This window comes from Pleurodeles waltl, chromosome 6 (assembly GCF_031143425.1).
Source record: "Pleurodeles waltl isolate 20211129_DDA chromosome 6, aPleWal1.hap1.20221129, whole genome shotgun sequence".
Taxonomy (NCBI): domain Eukaryota; kingdom Metazoa; phylum Chordata; class Amphibia; order Caudata; family Salamandridae; genus Pleurodeles; species Pleurodeles waltl.
The window spans coordinates 948134234-948148419 of NC_090445.1; the positions used below are offsets into that span (position 1 = coordinate 948134234).

General features: G+C 42.2%; 1 protein-coding gene across 1 annotated transcript in view; it reads left to right on the forward strand.

Annotated features, from left to right (window-relative positions):
- LOC138300422 (gamma-aminobutyric acid receptor subunit pi-like) overlaps positions 1-14186 on the forward strand; it is a 734504-nt gene that overhangs the window by 581064 nt on the left and 139254 nt on the right. The window contains exon 7 of the mRNA XM_069239770.1: positions 6707-6844. Coding sequence (XP_069095871.1) covers positions 6707-6844 — 138 coding nt within the window. The remainder of the gene's footprint in view (positions 1-6706; positions 6845-14186) is intronic.

Consider the following 14186-nt stretch of genomic DNA (forward strand, 5'->3'; position numbering starts at 1 on the left):
CACCAGCCAGGCGTGTGAGCGTTGCGCAAGTTTACTTTATCATCTAGAAAAGATTGGATACTTACTAAATGGGTATGAAACTAATGCTGGTTCCTGGAAAGCTAAACATTTTTGAAAAATAAACAAAATTCTGACTTCAGCAAGAGGTCATCTGTGTAGATCCTACAAGGTTTTCCTACAGAAAATGACAGGTGAAATAAAAAAAATATTGAAATTGAGGTAAAAAAACAGTCATTTTTCTCCACGTTTTAATCTTTAACTTTTTCCTGCGATGTCATTTTTTAAAGCAATATACGGTTACATCTGTTGGACTCTTCTGGTTGCGGGGATATATAGGGCTTGTAGGTTCATCAAGAACCCTAGGTACCCAGAGCCAATAAAGGAGCTGCACCTCACAATGGGCTTTCATTCTATACTGGGTATACTGGAATTCATTTGCTGAAATATAAAGAGTGAAAAATTGGTATCAAGAAAACCTTTGTATTTCCAAAATGTATTTCCAAAATGGACACAAGATAAGGTGTTGAGAAGCAGTGGTTATCTGCACATCTTTGAATTCCGGGGTGCCCATACTAGCATGTGAATTACAGAACATTTCTCAAAAAACGTCTTTTTACACACTGTCTTACATTTGGAAGGAAATATGTAGAGAAAAACAAGGGGCAATAACATTTGTTTTGCTATTCTGTGTTTCCCCAAGTCTCCCGATTGAAATGGTACCTCACTTACGTGGGTAGGCCTAATGCTCGCAACAGGAAAAGCAACATTGACACATCACATTTTTACATTGAAATCTGAAGTGTTTTTTGCAAAGTGCCTAGCTGTAGATTTTGGCCTCTAGCTTAGCCGGCACCTAGGGAAACTTACCAAACCTGCACATTTTTGAAAACTAGAAACCTAGGGGAATCCAAGATGGGGTGACTTGTGGGGCTCTCGCCAGGTTCTGTTACCCAGAATCTGGAATCTGAGAGAAGCCACAAATCTCCTTCCACCTAGCATTCCCCCAAGTCTCCCAATATAAACGGTATCTCTCTTGTGTGGGTAGGCCTAGGGCCTGTGACAGAAAATGCCCCAAAACACAATGTGGACACATCACTTTTTCCCAAAGAAAAAGGAGCTATTTTTTGCAAAGTGCCTAGCTTTGGATTTTGGCCTTTAGCTCAGCCGGCACCTAGGGAAACCTACCAAACCTGCACATTTTTAAACACTAGACACCTAGGGGAATCAAAGATGGGATGACTTGTGGGGTTCTCACCAGGTTCTGTTACCCAGAATCCTTTGCAAACCTCAAAATTTGGCCAAAAAACACTTTTTCCTCACATTTCAGTAACAGATTTCCTTCCACCCAGCATTCCCCAAAGTCTCCCAATAAAAATGGTACCTCACTTGTGTGGCGGTAGGCCTAGTGCCTGCGAAAGGAAATGCCCCAAAACACTATCTGGACACATAAAAATTATCAAATACAAAACTACCTGTTTTTGTGGGGGGGAGGGGGCACCTGCGTTTTTGGTCTTGGGCTCAGCAGCCATCTAGGGAAACCTACGAAACCCAGAGATTTCTGAAAACTAGACACCCGAGAGAGTCCAGGTTGGTGTGACTTGAGTGGATCCTTCAATGTTTTCTTACCCAGAATCCTCAGCAAACCTCAAATTTTGCTAAAAAATCATATTTTTTGCACATTTCTGTGTGGGATCACCACACCAGGACAAATTTCCTGAGACAGAAAATAACTCCTCAGAGTCACCCTTCTGCCATTTTCCAAAATGGCATCTATAACAGAGGAAAAAGAGACATATATAGAAATGAAACAAACAATAATGTTTTTAATCCTTCTATGTATACACCAAAAAATGCTTATCATCAGAATATGACAAAAATGTTTTATCACTCCTCTTTTAGGCACATTTACATGGTTCACTTTATTTATTTGTTTCATTAATCGCTTGTGGCACATTTGCAGAATGTTAAACATTAGAGAAGAGAATATCGACGGACATCTTTTTGTAGCACAGGTTTTGCAACTACATGTTTGTGTAAGTTTTGTGGGTAGAGGCTTTAGACATTCTGTAGGTTTTAGCACCACATCAATATCTTCCCAACCAAATTCACAGAGAACTTTCTCTATATATGCATGAAAACATTTGCACATATTCTGATCAGGTAGAATGCTCCTTTAAGGTGTCCATATAATTGGAAAGTTACTGTTCACTGAAGCATCAGCAATGTTTTGACTAGTTAATATCTCCAAGTTCATCTTGTTCGATATGTATGATCAGAGTGTATCAAGTTGCACCGGTATAGGTGTGGAATTTGTGATGCAGGCAAGGTCAGTTGTTCACTTGTAGGCATTTATCTAATTCTCTCACATTCTTTGACAAATAGTTCAAGATAACTGTCAAAGATAATGTGCACTTCTTGCAAGGTGCACACTCACTTTGATATCTGTAGACCAGTCTGAACGACCTCTCCAAAGTTTTTCATCAATGAAATCTTGACCATTTGCAATTGTGAAATATAGTCCACAACAACAGCAGTTTTCAATGAGGAAACCTTCTTGAATTTAAATTCCTCAGGTGAAAGGTTTTTTTTCGAGCTCTTGTACAAGTTTGAGCTTCACTGGTTTGGTTGAAGCATCTCCCTCAAATAATACATTTGCTTTGAAGAAGATCATGCAACAGAATGTCTTTGATAATTTAACCCCTTTCTTTTGGTACATCCATCTCTTTATGTGCTTGCGAAAATTGTTTTTGTACCCTGTGCAGTGGCTGTTTATACAAAACTCTCACTATGGCAATCTCCAGCCCAGCGGCTGCCATTGTACCGCCGGGGGTATTATGACCCTGTCTACCACCATGGTTTTCATGGCATTCGTAACGCCATGAAAACCATGGCGGTGGGCCCTACCAGTGACAGGGAATTCCTTCCCTGTCACTGATAGGAGGCCCCCTCCCCCCAAAGGACTCCAAACACCTCCACCCCTCCCTACATCCATGCCCCCATTCACACACACGCAGACACAGATTCATCCACATATACATACACACATGCATTCATCCATTCACACGCACATTCGCACACACATCAAAATATACATGCAGACACACAGTCACATTTCCATACATACACACATTCATACACACGCAAACAACACTAAACACACAGTCGCATTCACGCACACACACACACTTACATGCACACATGCCCCACACACACAACACCCCCCACTCCCATCCCCTGTCAGAGACCAGACTTACCTGGATCCAGGGGGTCTTCCGGCAGGGGACGTGATGGGGTGCTGCTACTGCCAGCAGCGCCTGCCAGCAAAACACCTCCAGGCCATATTATTTTTCATAATACGGCTGGCGGTGGTCTACTGGCGTGGCCCTGCTGGTGGTAGCAGCGCCACCTTACCACCATCCGCCAGTATGGCCACAGCTGGATTTCTGCCCTTCTTGTGGCGGAAATCCGGCTTTGGTCATATTATGGCGGAGAGATGGTAGCTGTGGCAACAGTCTTTTGGGAGCCGTCGCCGCAGCGGTAGGCGATTTTTACCACCATTGTCAAAATGAGGGCCTTAATCTTGGAAGAAACTAGCTGCAGATACAAAAATGTTTGCCCTTTGAGGCTCACATACTCTTTACTTTGTTCTTTCATCAATCCCTTTGGCCCTTGTACTGGCTAAACCACCGATAACACATTGAAGATCCTCTGCTTTGTGATCTGTTGTTGGAGGTGGATGAGGGGTAACCATCGATCTTCTTAGTGGATAAGCATTGGAGTTGGTTGTCGTCGTTTTCTCAGAAGACTCTGATTCTTGTTGTGATTCACTGGTTTCTGCTATTTGTTGACAAATTTGTTCCAGGCTTTTTTCCATTGCATACGACTTGCTGCACTCATTGTTATAATGATAACATATTTGATCCTCTTCATCCATCAGTTTCAATCTTTTGTGAATTTCTTGACATCATTTTGCAGCATCTCAAACTCTCTTCTGTCCTGCCACATCTGCTGTTAGCTTTTTTTTTGGATTAGTTTGGCATATGACACATTTTTCTTTGTTAAAGGAGTCCTTGAGGAGGTAAATATCCTCTGCTACCACCTGCTTCGCTCATGTTTACGAATTTGAATCAATTGAAAACCGGGAACTAAAACAATATTAAAATAAATTACCAATATCATGACTAAAACACATCATATTAGAGCTGGAATTTTGGAAAATGGCAGAAGTGTTGCTCTAAGGAGTTTTTTTCTTTCCCTTTAAGACTACTTGACCCCAAAAACCTATGTATTGACACCAAAATGAAGTATATAGGTCTCATGGTTCCTGAAATATTACATCATCATTGCTGCACATCTACCATTTTTAAAAATGTTGTCCAGAACAAATCGGCCTGGATTAGCAATGTCTACCCAAGTTAAATTGCTTCTCTAATGATAAGAAACACAAGCCAAAAATGAAAATCTCTGACAACAATTTTTTCATGGAGGTGTATGAATGGACCATGACTATGCAGTGAAAAAGTGGGGACCTGCAAGAGCCAGCTAAAGGAGCAGGGAGTGGCTGGTAATGCATTAAAGAGGCATGAGATGGATTCAAGACTATGCAGCCTTGGCATTTGTCTCTTCAACATTTATTATCACCAGCTGAGGCCTTCTAAGCAGAACTTGGGATACCGGCACTTTTTCTTTTACAGATTCAGTACTGTAAATTTTTTATTTGACAAGAAAAAAGTGCCAGCGGTACTGTAGAGTACATAGAATAACTAAGATGATACCTTTAACATAACAGAACACTGTTACTCTTTGCACTTGACTAACTCAAGTGTATCTTTTAAAAAAAAGGGAAGGGGGACACAGTGCTGGGCAGACGCTCTACTACTTGTGAGTAAGTTAAAGTGGCTGTATTCCTGAACTACAGTAACTATAGTGGATCTGGGAGAACTGGATCGGTTGTGCCAAGGAGTGGACTCTCCACCATCCCTGATTGTCTGGCTTCTTCTGGAGTTAATGGACCCATATGCCTATGGAATGCACCTGTGCTCAGAAGTGGTAGTTAATATGAGTGACACTGAACAGCATTTCAAACGTTCCTTAAACGACTTATAACCCTTCGCTGATGACGACGGACAAGAATCCAAAAGAAATGTCCAGAGATACAATGCACTGGCTGTGCCAACACATAGCGAATACTCTGCTACTTCTGAGTGATTTAAAGTGGCTGTAAATTTGCCATCTGCCAAAATCAGTCTGAGAGAACTGGTGCCAAGCGGTGTGCTCCCCTCCCCATTGTTTCTTGACTTCCATTTTGGTTTGTGGAAAAGAGCTGTCAAGACACAGTGGTGAGGGATGATTGTGCTGGATGTCTGTATTCTATTTCTGTAAATATCGGTCAAAATAAAAAGACTCTTCAACATTATCCCACAGCTCTGTAATTGAAGGCATGTGCATACCAGGACTGGGAAAGTTCGGGGAGGTGGCAAAGAAGCTCGGTCTTCTGCCGAAAGAAGTTAATTACTGAAAACTAACCAAAACTGCTAATTTTCTAGCACTGGTTCTGTAATCACATTTTTTTATGTGTTGATCTGAATATCAGTGTCGACTCGCGATGCGCAGAAGCGGTGGGGTGCTGCGTGGGAGTGGAGATAGGGAAATAAAACTTAAATTAATTCTGAAAAAAATAAATGAACACTTACTTTCTCGCTGCTGCTCCGCTCCTCTGCTGGCTGCAAGCAGGCACAGGCTCACAGCCTGCCCTGAAGCCAATCCCAACACTGCTGAGGGCAGCATCAGTTTTGGCTGGGAGCACCCTGACAGGACACTCCCAGGCAGCCTCGGATCTCTCCAGCCCAGCAGCTGCATTGCTGGGCTGGAGAGAGCCCTGTGCGCATGTGTGTTTGGCCGGCCGAGGGCGACTGGCCAAAGACACATGCACTCTGACGGGAAGTGCTCAGCACCCCCCTCACTGCTCGTCACCCCCATGGCCCGCCCCTTTGACTAAAAAACGATAATTAACATAGTTTATTATCATTTTTTAGCAAAAGGTTTGCAGCTGCTGCTGGCTGAGGGGGGGTGACGCTCCTCCGCCCAAATGGAGAAGCCGTCACTGCTGAATATATTGTTTATGCCATACTGTGTTTTTTCGTGTGTAGTAGTTATACCAGAGACAAATATTAAAACTAAATCAGAGTTAAATTCATCATGGGAGACAAAATTTCACTATATTGGTCTGGTGAATACGTCTAGACATATTTTCTCCCACAAAGTGAATAAAACATCTGTGAGACAGTAAACAATGTTTTTACAGTTTAGGTAAACAGCTGTGGTTGGTTTACTATATAGTAATTAGAATTACTTTATGTTTAAATAAACATAGAAATTCACTGAAAAAACAAAGGCTTCAGGGACGTTATGGTTAGGAATTAGAATTTTGAAAAAAACAGAGAGATTATTTTGAAATACCAAAGGTTACAGAGAACTTACAAGTTTATGGCAATAATTTACAGTTTATGGCAATAATAAGCAGTGTAAGCTTTTCATTTTAGCAAAATCAGGATATGTGCTTGTTACTACACGTCTTTCAAATAACCTGTTTTATTGAGCTTCAGATGTGTTCGCTTTCATTTTATGAATAGGTGAAGATGTCATGTGTATTGGATGCACAAATGAAGCAAAAACATATTCCTTGTTCTTGTTTTTTCTTCAAAAGGGGGATATAACATTAATGATGTGATGTTTTATTGGACGCGTGGAAATGATTCTGTTCGTGGACTAGAGACGCTTCGTTTGGCACAGTACACAGTGGAAGGTCATTACACATCAGTGTCGGAAGCTGTGTATGAAACAGGTAAGAAAATCCACATTTTTCAACTCGTGACGTAATCAAACCATTTTTCACAGTTGGCTCCTCTAGTTTATAAACTGTCAGGATTTTGTGAAAACGTGCACGTTAAGTAGAGCCTTTCATTAAAAAGTCATCTATAATAGAAAGAGCAATTTCAATATTTAATTTTGGTTTCTATCTGTGGTTTTGTACACAAATGATATGCTCAATTTAAATCCAGACTAGAGGAAACTATGCGTCCATGATTTATGATAGTCTTGTGCTTCTATGCATTACGTTAATGGTATTGCATTCAAAATTAAAACAATGTACATAGTTGAAAATCGACCTGTCCTTGCACTTATTTGTATGTGACATATGTTGAAATTAGATATTTCTCTCCGTTTCCATAAAAAGCTACAAGAGAAAGTTCATGTTTTACAGCAAGGTCTGTGATTCAATTATTCCAATATGGCTGCTGGAGTTACACTAAATATTAGATAATTAGAGCTCAAATAGAGCTGATGCTTTCAAAAGTAGTCACTTTAGATGCTAAAGCCTGAGAGAAGATTCTCATGAAATGTATGGAGCTGGTGCTTGAGGGAGCTTTGAAACGTAGCCCTGCAGGTGGCAGATTTTTACGTCAAAGGTGAGGGAGTACCTGTGTCAGGAAGCCAGAGGCGCTAAAGATGAAAATCATTAGATGGCAGGATAAAAGGATGAGTTGGCAGAGGTTAGGAAGGATTAGGTCAAACACACATGCGCAGGTAGATGCACTCTCCCCTCCTCCCCCATCACCTCCCGTGGCCCAGCCCCGCCCCTCCCTGCACTGCTGTGCCAGAAGCAGACAAATAAAACAATCTATCATTTTATTTGTCTGCTTCTGGCACAGCCAGTGGAGTGAAGGTCCTTCGCCATAGTGAAGAAGCCGCCCCTGCATGTTCCCCTGCCCAACCTCATGTATATCTGAGGTTGGTCTCTCAGTTCAAAAGGCTTGTTTTCTACAGAGGCAGTTAGCAAGCAGATGCGATCCAAAAAGACTGGGACGCAATTCTCTTCCTTTCTCAGTCTAGTTTGCAGATTCACTCTAAACTATTATCTGCTGGCTATTTGCCCTTACTACCCTCCTGAGTGTATATCTTGTACTCTGACTTTTTTTCCCCTGGTGTCACTCTAATCTAAGCGCACATGCAGAGGCACAGGGCTGACTCTTTGAGGTCCCTGGCCTGTTCTGTGACATAGAAGGGTGTACCTAGTGGGAATAGCCCATTCTTAGTAATGCCAGTAGGCTGCAGTTCATGCTATGGGTATAGCACATATAGGCCCATATTTATACTTTTTTAGCGCCACATTTGCGTCACTTTTCTTCACGTAAAAGTGGCGCAAACTTACAAAATAGAATTGTAGTTTATAAGTTTCCGCCTCTGTTGCATAAAAAAGTGATGCAAATGCGGCACGAAAAAGTATAAATATGGGCTATAGTGCTTGAGGTAGCTGCCCACCGTGGTTCAGAGAAATCCATAGTATGACTAGTCCTTTTGCTCTGCATCACTCAGGTTGAAGCCTCCCACCCCACCTGTGTAAAGTTCTGCTTCCGTGTACATGCTTAGATCCTTGCATTGACATCCAATGGTATGTTAAGTTGTGTGTGTGTGTGTGTGTGTGTGTGTGTAGTAAATGTAACCCATGCATACTGTGTGAAAGATTCAGAATAATGGAATCCCCTGGAATCCATTTTGGATACCCCAGGCTTGACTTAACACAAGTTAGAGGGTGAGAACTATGCTTCCAGACAGTGGAGCCATATGACCTGCATTCCTGTGGCTGGAGGGAGAATACCCAGACACTGAAGTGAGGGAATAGGTAAAGGACTAACTTTGGAAATTCTATAAATCCTTTTGTGAGGAAAGAGCTTCTGATCAGTGTTCTTGAGCATTGCCATTTGAAGTATGGTAGGGGTGTAGTGTTGGACTGCATACTCCGTTATTAAATGTAAGAAAGTCTCTAGGCGGAGCCTTCCCTTTTGTTTGTCCCTGATGACTCTTTTGATAGGGTTATTACAGAAACCTTAATCCTCTGTAATGAAGGAAACAGCCCAATTGCTACTTGCTGTTAGATGATCACTCTATCCAAAGCCTGTGTCTGGAGATCAGCATGGAAAGAACACTTAAAAGAAGAACCACCTCAAACCAGTTCTGCATTTTGTGAGTGTCTATCCACATACCTTGTCTAGAAGTTGTTTTTAAAAGTGGAACATACTTTGTTCCAGTTCTATGTCCTTTATTATCAACAAAGGCAGTGCTTTGCAAAGTACTGAAAGGACTGCTGTGGAACCAGCGCTGGGGTCTTCCTGATAGCCAGTCTCCCAGAGGTGCGGGGACAATATATGAAGTCTAAACTATCTACTGGAGAAGCTGTGGACCTGCTTTGGAGTGCCTACAAACCTCCTTGCATGCTGAGCATCGCGACCTCCCTACATGATGAACTTTGCAGGAGGAGGAACTGTCTAAGGGGAGCAAGGCCAAGCCCGTGGCTGTGGGACATTAAGGGAGAGTGGATTACTCAAGACTGTCCCCCATCTCTCTTCTCAGTTCTTGTCAGGAACTGTTGCACTGTGCTGTGCATCAGTCAATTTGGGACTTTTACTGCATGATTGCCATCAGCTCAGATGAGGTCTACAACTGCCTGATTGTCATCAGCCCAGACGACTGATACAACTGAGGGAAATCTGTCAGGCCAGATGAAGGCTATAACTTCCAGATTGTTTACAGCTTGGATGAGAGATGCAACTACCTGATTTCCATAGGGCCAGCCGGGTCTGCACCTCCCTTCAGTTCAGTTGGACCTACAACCTCCAAAACTCCCACATCCCAAACTGCAGGCTGTACATGTTTCAGCAGCCCAGGTGGGGATGCATTGCCACACCAAACTAAAACTGCTGCGGTTGGTCCAGCACCTGCATCTGCTCAGCTGCACTTTCTCCAAACAAAGCTGGTTGGGCACACTGCTAGTTGTTGCCTACACCTGACTCGTACACTCCAGTGGACTTGCTGGCTTACCGTGATTCTGACAGGCACATTTAAGGAATGCCCCCAGTGCAAGGCAACAAGTGAGTTTTAGTAAAAAGGGTTAAGACCAAGAAAATAGAATATATGTGATTGTGGACACACATAAATTGCACCTGAACTTGATTCATGCTCCTCCTGAAATCATCAGAAGGTAAGCCCAAAGCTAGGGGGAATTACATGGGAGTGACAAGAAAGAAAATTGAGCGGACATAGGTTCGACATGGGGTAATACCTACAAACACTGACTTGTGTGATCATTGATTTGTATAGTATTTAGTTCAGTTCTGTAATTAAAGTACTTACTTTCTTCTAAAAACAAGCACTGGGCTGGACTTTAAGATTAATGTGTGTGTTGGTTAATTGTTGAGTGCTGAGCTCAAGCACCCACAAACTTCCCCCGGGGATCCTGTGCCTGCTCTCCCTTGCTACCCTCATAGTCAAGTGTAGAAGGGGACCATTGGCTCAGTCTACTGAGCCAATGGTAGGACAGGCCCTGGGACATGAATGTGTTGGACTTAACTCTCTCTACAGGGTCAGCCCCAAACTTGTTGTCTTCATCCTCATGTTTTCTGAGCTCGTTTTTGTTGGCCTTAGGACTCTGGGTATTTTACCACTGCTAACCAAAAGTCAAGTGCTTGTGCTCTCTCCTTAAAACATGGTAAAATGTCCTTTATACCCACGTTGCATATTTAATTTACTCAAAAGTCCTTTGTAAAGTGGCACTACCTGTGCCTAGGGCTTGTAAATTAAATGCTACTAGTGGGCCTGCAGCACTGTTTGTGCCATCCTCTTAACCAGCCCTTTAAACATGCCTCTGACCAGCCATTGCAGCCTGTGTACACAGTTTCAAACTGCCACTTTGACCTGGCAAAATAAACCTTTTGGCAGGCCCACATTTTTCTCTTTTAGTCACCACTAGTGTAGACCCTGGATAGCCATGATGGCAGGGTGCAGTGCATTTAAAAAATGGGGCATGTGTCTTTTAGTTTCTCATGTTCTGGTACTGAAATACTCCTAAATTAGATTTTTCACTACAGTAAGGTCTACCTCTCCCAAAGTTAACTTTGGTATCGCCTTATTACATCTAATAAGCGATAATTTCTAAATAGGAGCAAGTAACCTGTTCATGTTTGGTCTCTTTAGATTTGTAATGAAAAATTATCTCCCATGGTGAAGTTGGATTTTAAAATGCAATTTTGAAAATGTTACTTTTTGAAAGGTTATAAACTACAATGAATTCTCTCGGGTATTGTAATTTCTTTGCGTGAGAAATAGGTGTTAAAAAGACACACATATATGTGAAGATCAATGTATGTTCTCCAAGAAGGTGGGAGAGTGTGGGCCTTTATTCAACACCTTCACAGTACATGCTGCTCTGAAGGCCTTTTGCAATGCCTTGCTGACCTGCTGCCTGCTACCCTCTTGCCTGGGTGAGATGGACTGGACCTGTATCTCTTGCACCCAGAACCCCAGAGTGACTCCAAAGGCTGGCCTCCTGACTAGAGCCTCAGTGCCAGAAGGATGAAACAACCTTGAACCCAGCATCTGGACACTGCCATCTGTGAGTCCTAGCCTGCCAAGTGGTGCCACCCCAGTCATGAACCACTGAAAGGACATCTAATGGTGCTCTGCCAATCCATCTGTGGACCCAGCAGAACCAATGCATCTTCTCATCTGTGTGGCACATTCTCAAGCAGAACTGACACATCACCTCTGCTGCGAGGGCTTTCATAGCACAAGGACTCTGCATTGACCTCACAGACCACATTGGAACTGATGCCTGTGCAAAGTTTTCCAAAAAGCAGGCCCTAACATCACAAATCTCTTTGATTTGATTTTGGATTTATAAAGTGCAAACATTCACTTGCACTGGGCTATACCTCTGTTTTGCAGTCAGAATAAATAGTGGATGTCCAAAATTAGATGGATAGATAATCCATTAATTCAGTGCAAGGAAATAGCCAGGACCTCAGAATTTTCTTGATTTTGAGAAGAACTTGTTCATCCCTAAGAAAGACAGGACGAAGTTCCAACTTTAGAATGCCACAACAGATAAGGCACAACCACTAACAGCCTGACAACGAAATGTAGGGTGTACCAAACTGCAGTGAGAAGCTGATCTCAGTGTATGAAAAGGAAGATACTATGTGAGACACATAATGATAGGGTAATCTATCTGGAGAATAGACTGCCTTGTGGAACAAGCAAGGAGATTTGAACATGATTCTCTCCTTTACTGGTAGCCAATGCAGTTGTGCCAAGATGGGAACAATGCTACACCTGTGCTGGACATCACAGGCTAACTTAGTTACAAAGTTCTCAATTAGTTACAGCTTTCTCATAAGCATGCAGTGAAGCCAGGATAAATAGAATTACAGTAATCGAAACAGGAAGAAATGAATGCATTGAGGATTGAAACATTTGTTGCAGGAGTAAACAGGTAGAGCACATATTTTGAGCAGCCTAGTTGGTACAGACAAGATGTGATGACAGAAAACACTCAGTTGACAAAAGAGAAAGAAACATCAATCCTGTTACCAAGATGTTTACCACAAAAGGGACACGTTAGATTACAAAGGTGTAGGGGCCTAGAGGGACCAAGGATCTCTGTTTTGGAACCATTCAGTTTGAAATGTTTGGAATACATTCAGTGATAAACACTGATTAAACATGTATGTAAACTGATTCAAGCCTTGGTGGAGTCGCCCTCCAATGAAGCAATAATTTGGGCGTCTTTTGTGTAAAGAAAGAAACCTCAGTTCAAAAGATTCAGTCAGGTGGGTGAACGGAACTATGTTCACATTAAAAAGAAGAAGTGAGAGAACAAATCCATGAGTAAATACAGAGCCTGGAAGATGATTAAAAAAGGGCCAAAATAGAAAAGATCTATAAAAAAAAAAAACGTTGGAGCCAGCATAGGGTTGTTAACGCAAATGTCTTAATTAGAAATTATTAATGAATGATTATGTGTTCTGAATAATGAATTTAGTAGAAAATGAATAATGTAGGGAAAAAAAATGTGTCCGTTCTAAATTGTGACCTCGGAGAATGGCCACCAGTGTTCACGAAATGTACTAATTAATGATTAATGTACATGAAATATTGAAAAAATATTAGATTAATGTAGTAATATGTCATATTGAGAGTTATAACCCATGTTCTGCATAATTGTGGGCCTTAACTTAGCGAGCGTCTTGGCCTAGTCTTGCCAGGCCTCATGTAGAAAGCTGAATTTCTTAACGTTCAATAGAAAAATGCTGACAAAATTAACTGACCGTGAACTGCTCATTGTTTAATAAAAGGCTTAAGAAATGTGCCATAACTTCTAGGATATGCCACAGTTCTGCTATCCGTTAGAGCTGGTGCACTGCTGGCTGCCTACCACCAGTGCAGGCACACTTGCACCATGATGCAAGGGTGCCTGCATTGTTGCCAGAACAGTTTTTGTGCAGGAAGGTATACCTCCCTACACAAAAACTATTGCTAAAAGCTTATTCCTCCTTACATGTGTGCTAGAGAATGCAGCAGACATCCAACGAGGAAATAATGAGAAGAAATACAGATAGCTTTCCTCCTTACACCAGCCTCAGCTAGGAGCACCATTTTGGTGAAAACCCGTGTTTACTATCCTTAGTAAACATAGGTTTGTGCCAAAATACACAGGTATATGCATGAGAACTCACATGCCCCACACATGCCCGCCCATTGGTCTCTCCCTGCTCTGTTTGGGCTGCAGTTCTTTCTCCCCTACATGAACCCTTGTTTCCTGCTCTTTTACCTTCCAGTGCCACTTACCTTTTCCCACCTCCTGCTCTCCTACTTCCTGTCTTCTACCAGCAGTGTCAAACACTGCCCCACCCACCAATCCATATGCTCCCCATGCCTCCCAGGATCTACTTAATGTTGGCTGCAGTGGAGATCAGACATTAACTAAGTGACTAGCGCTAACCCCCCACCCAGGTCTTACTTTTGATATATACTCCAATCAGTAGGGCACCTTTGGGATCAGGTTCCATGCCTGAGGCTCCAGTCTTAGACCACTTCTGCCTCCTTTGTCTCACACTCCCTTTCTATTGCTCAATCTCCATTTCACTCAGTCTCTCTCACTCTTTCCCTGCCTTTGTCACCTCTTGCTCTTGTACCTTGCCGTTGTCTTTTTTTGCACCTAATTTTTATAGTGTTCCCCTTTTTTGCGTGTTTTGTACATCTTTTTTATTATTTTGCTTCTCTCAAGTCATTGTGTTCTGCCTCTTTTTTCCCTCGTGTTGAACTCTGTCCACCATTTCTTGTCTTCAATG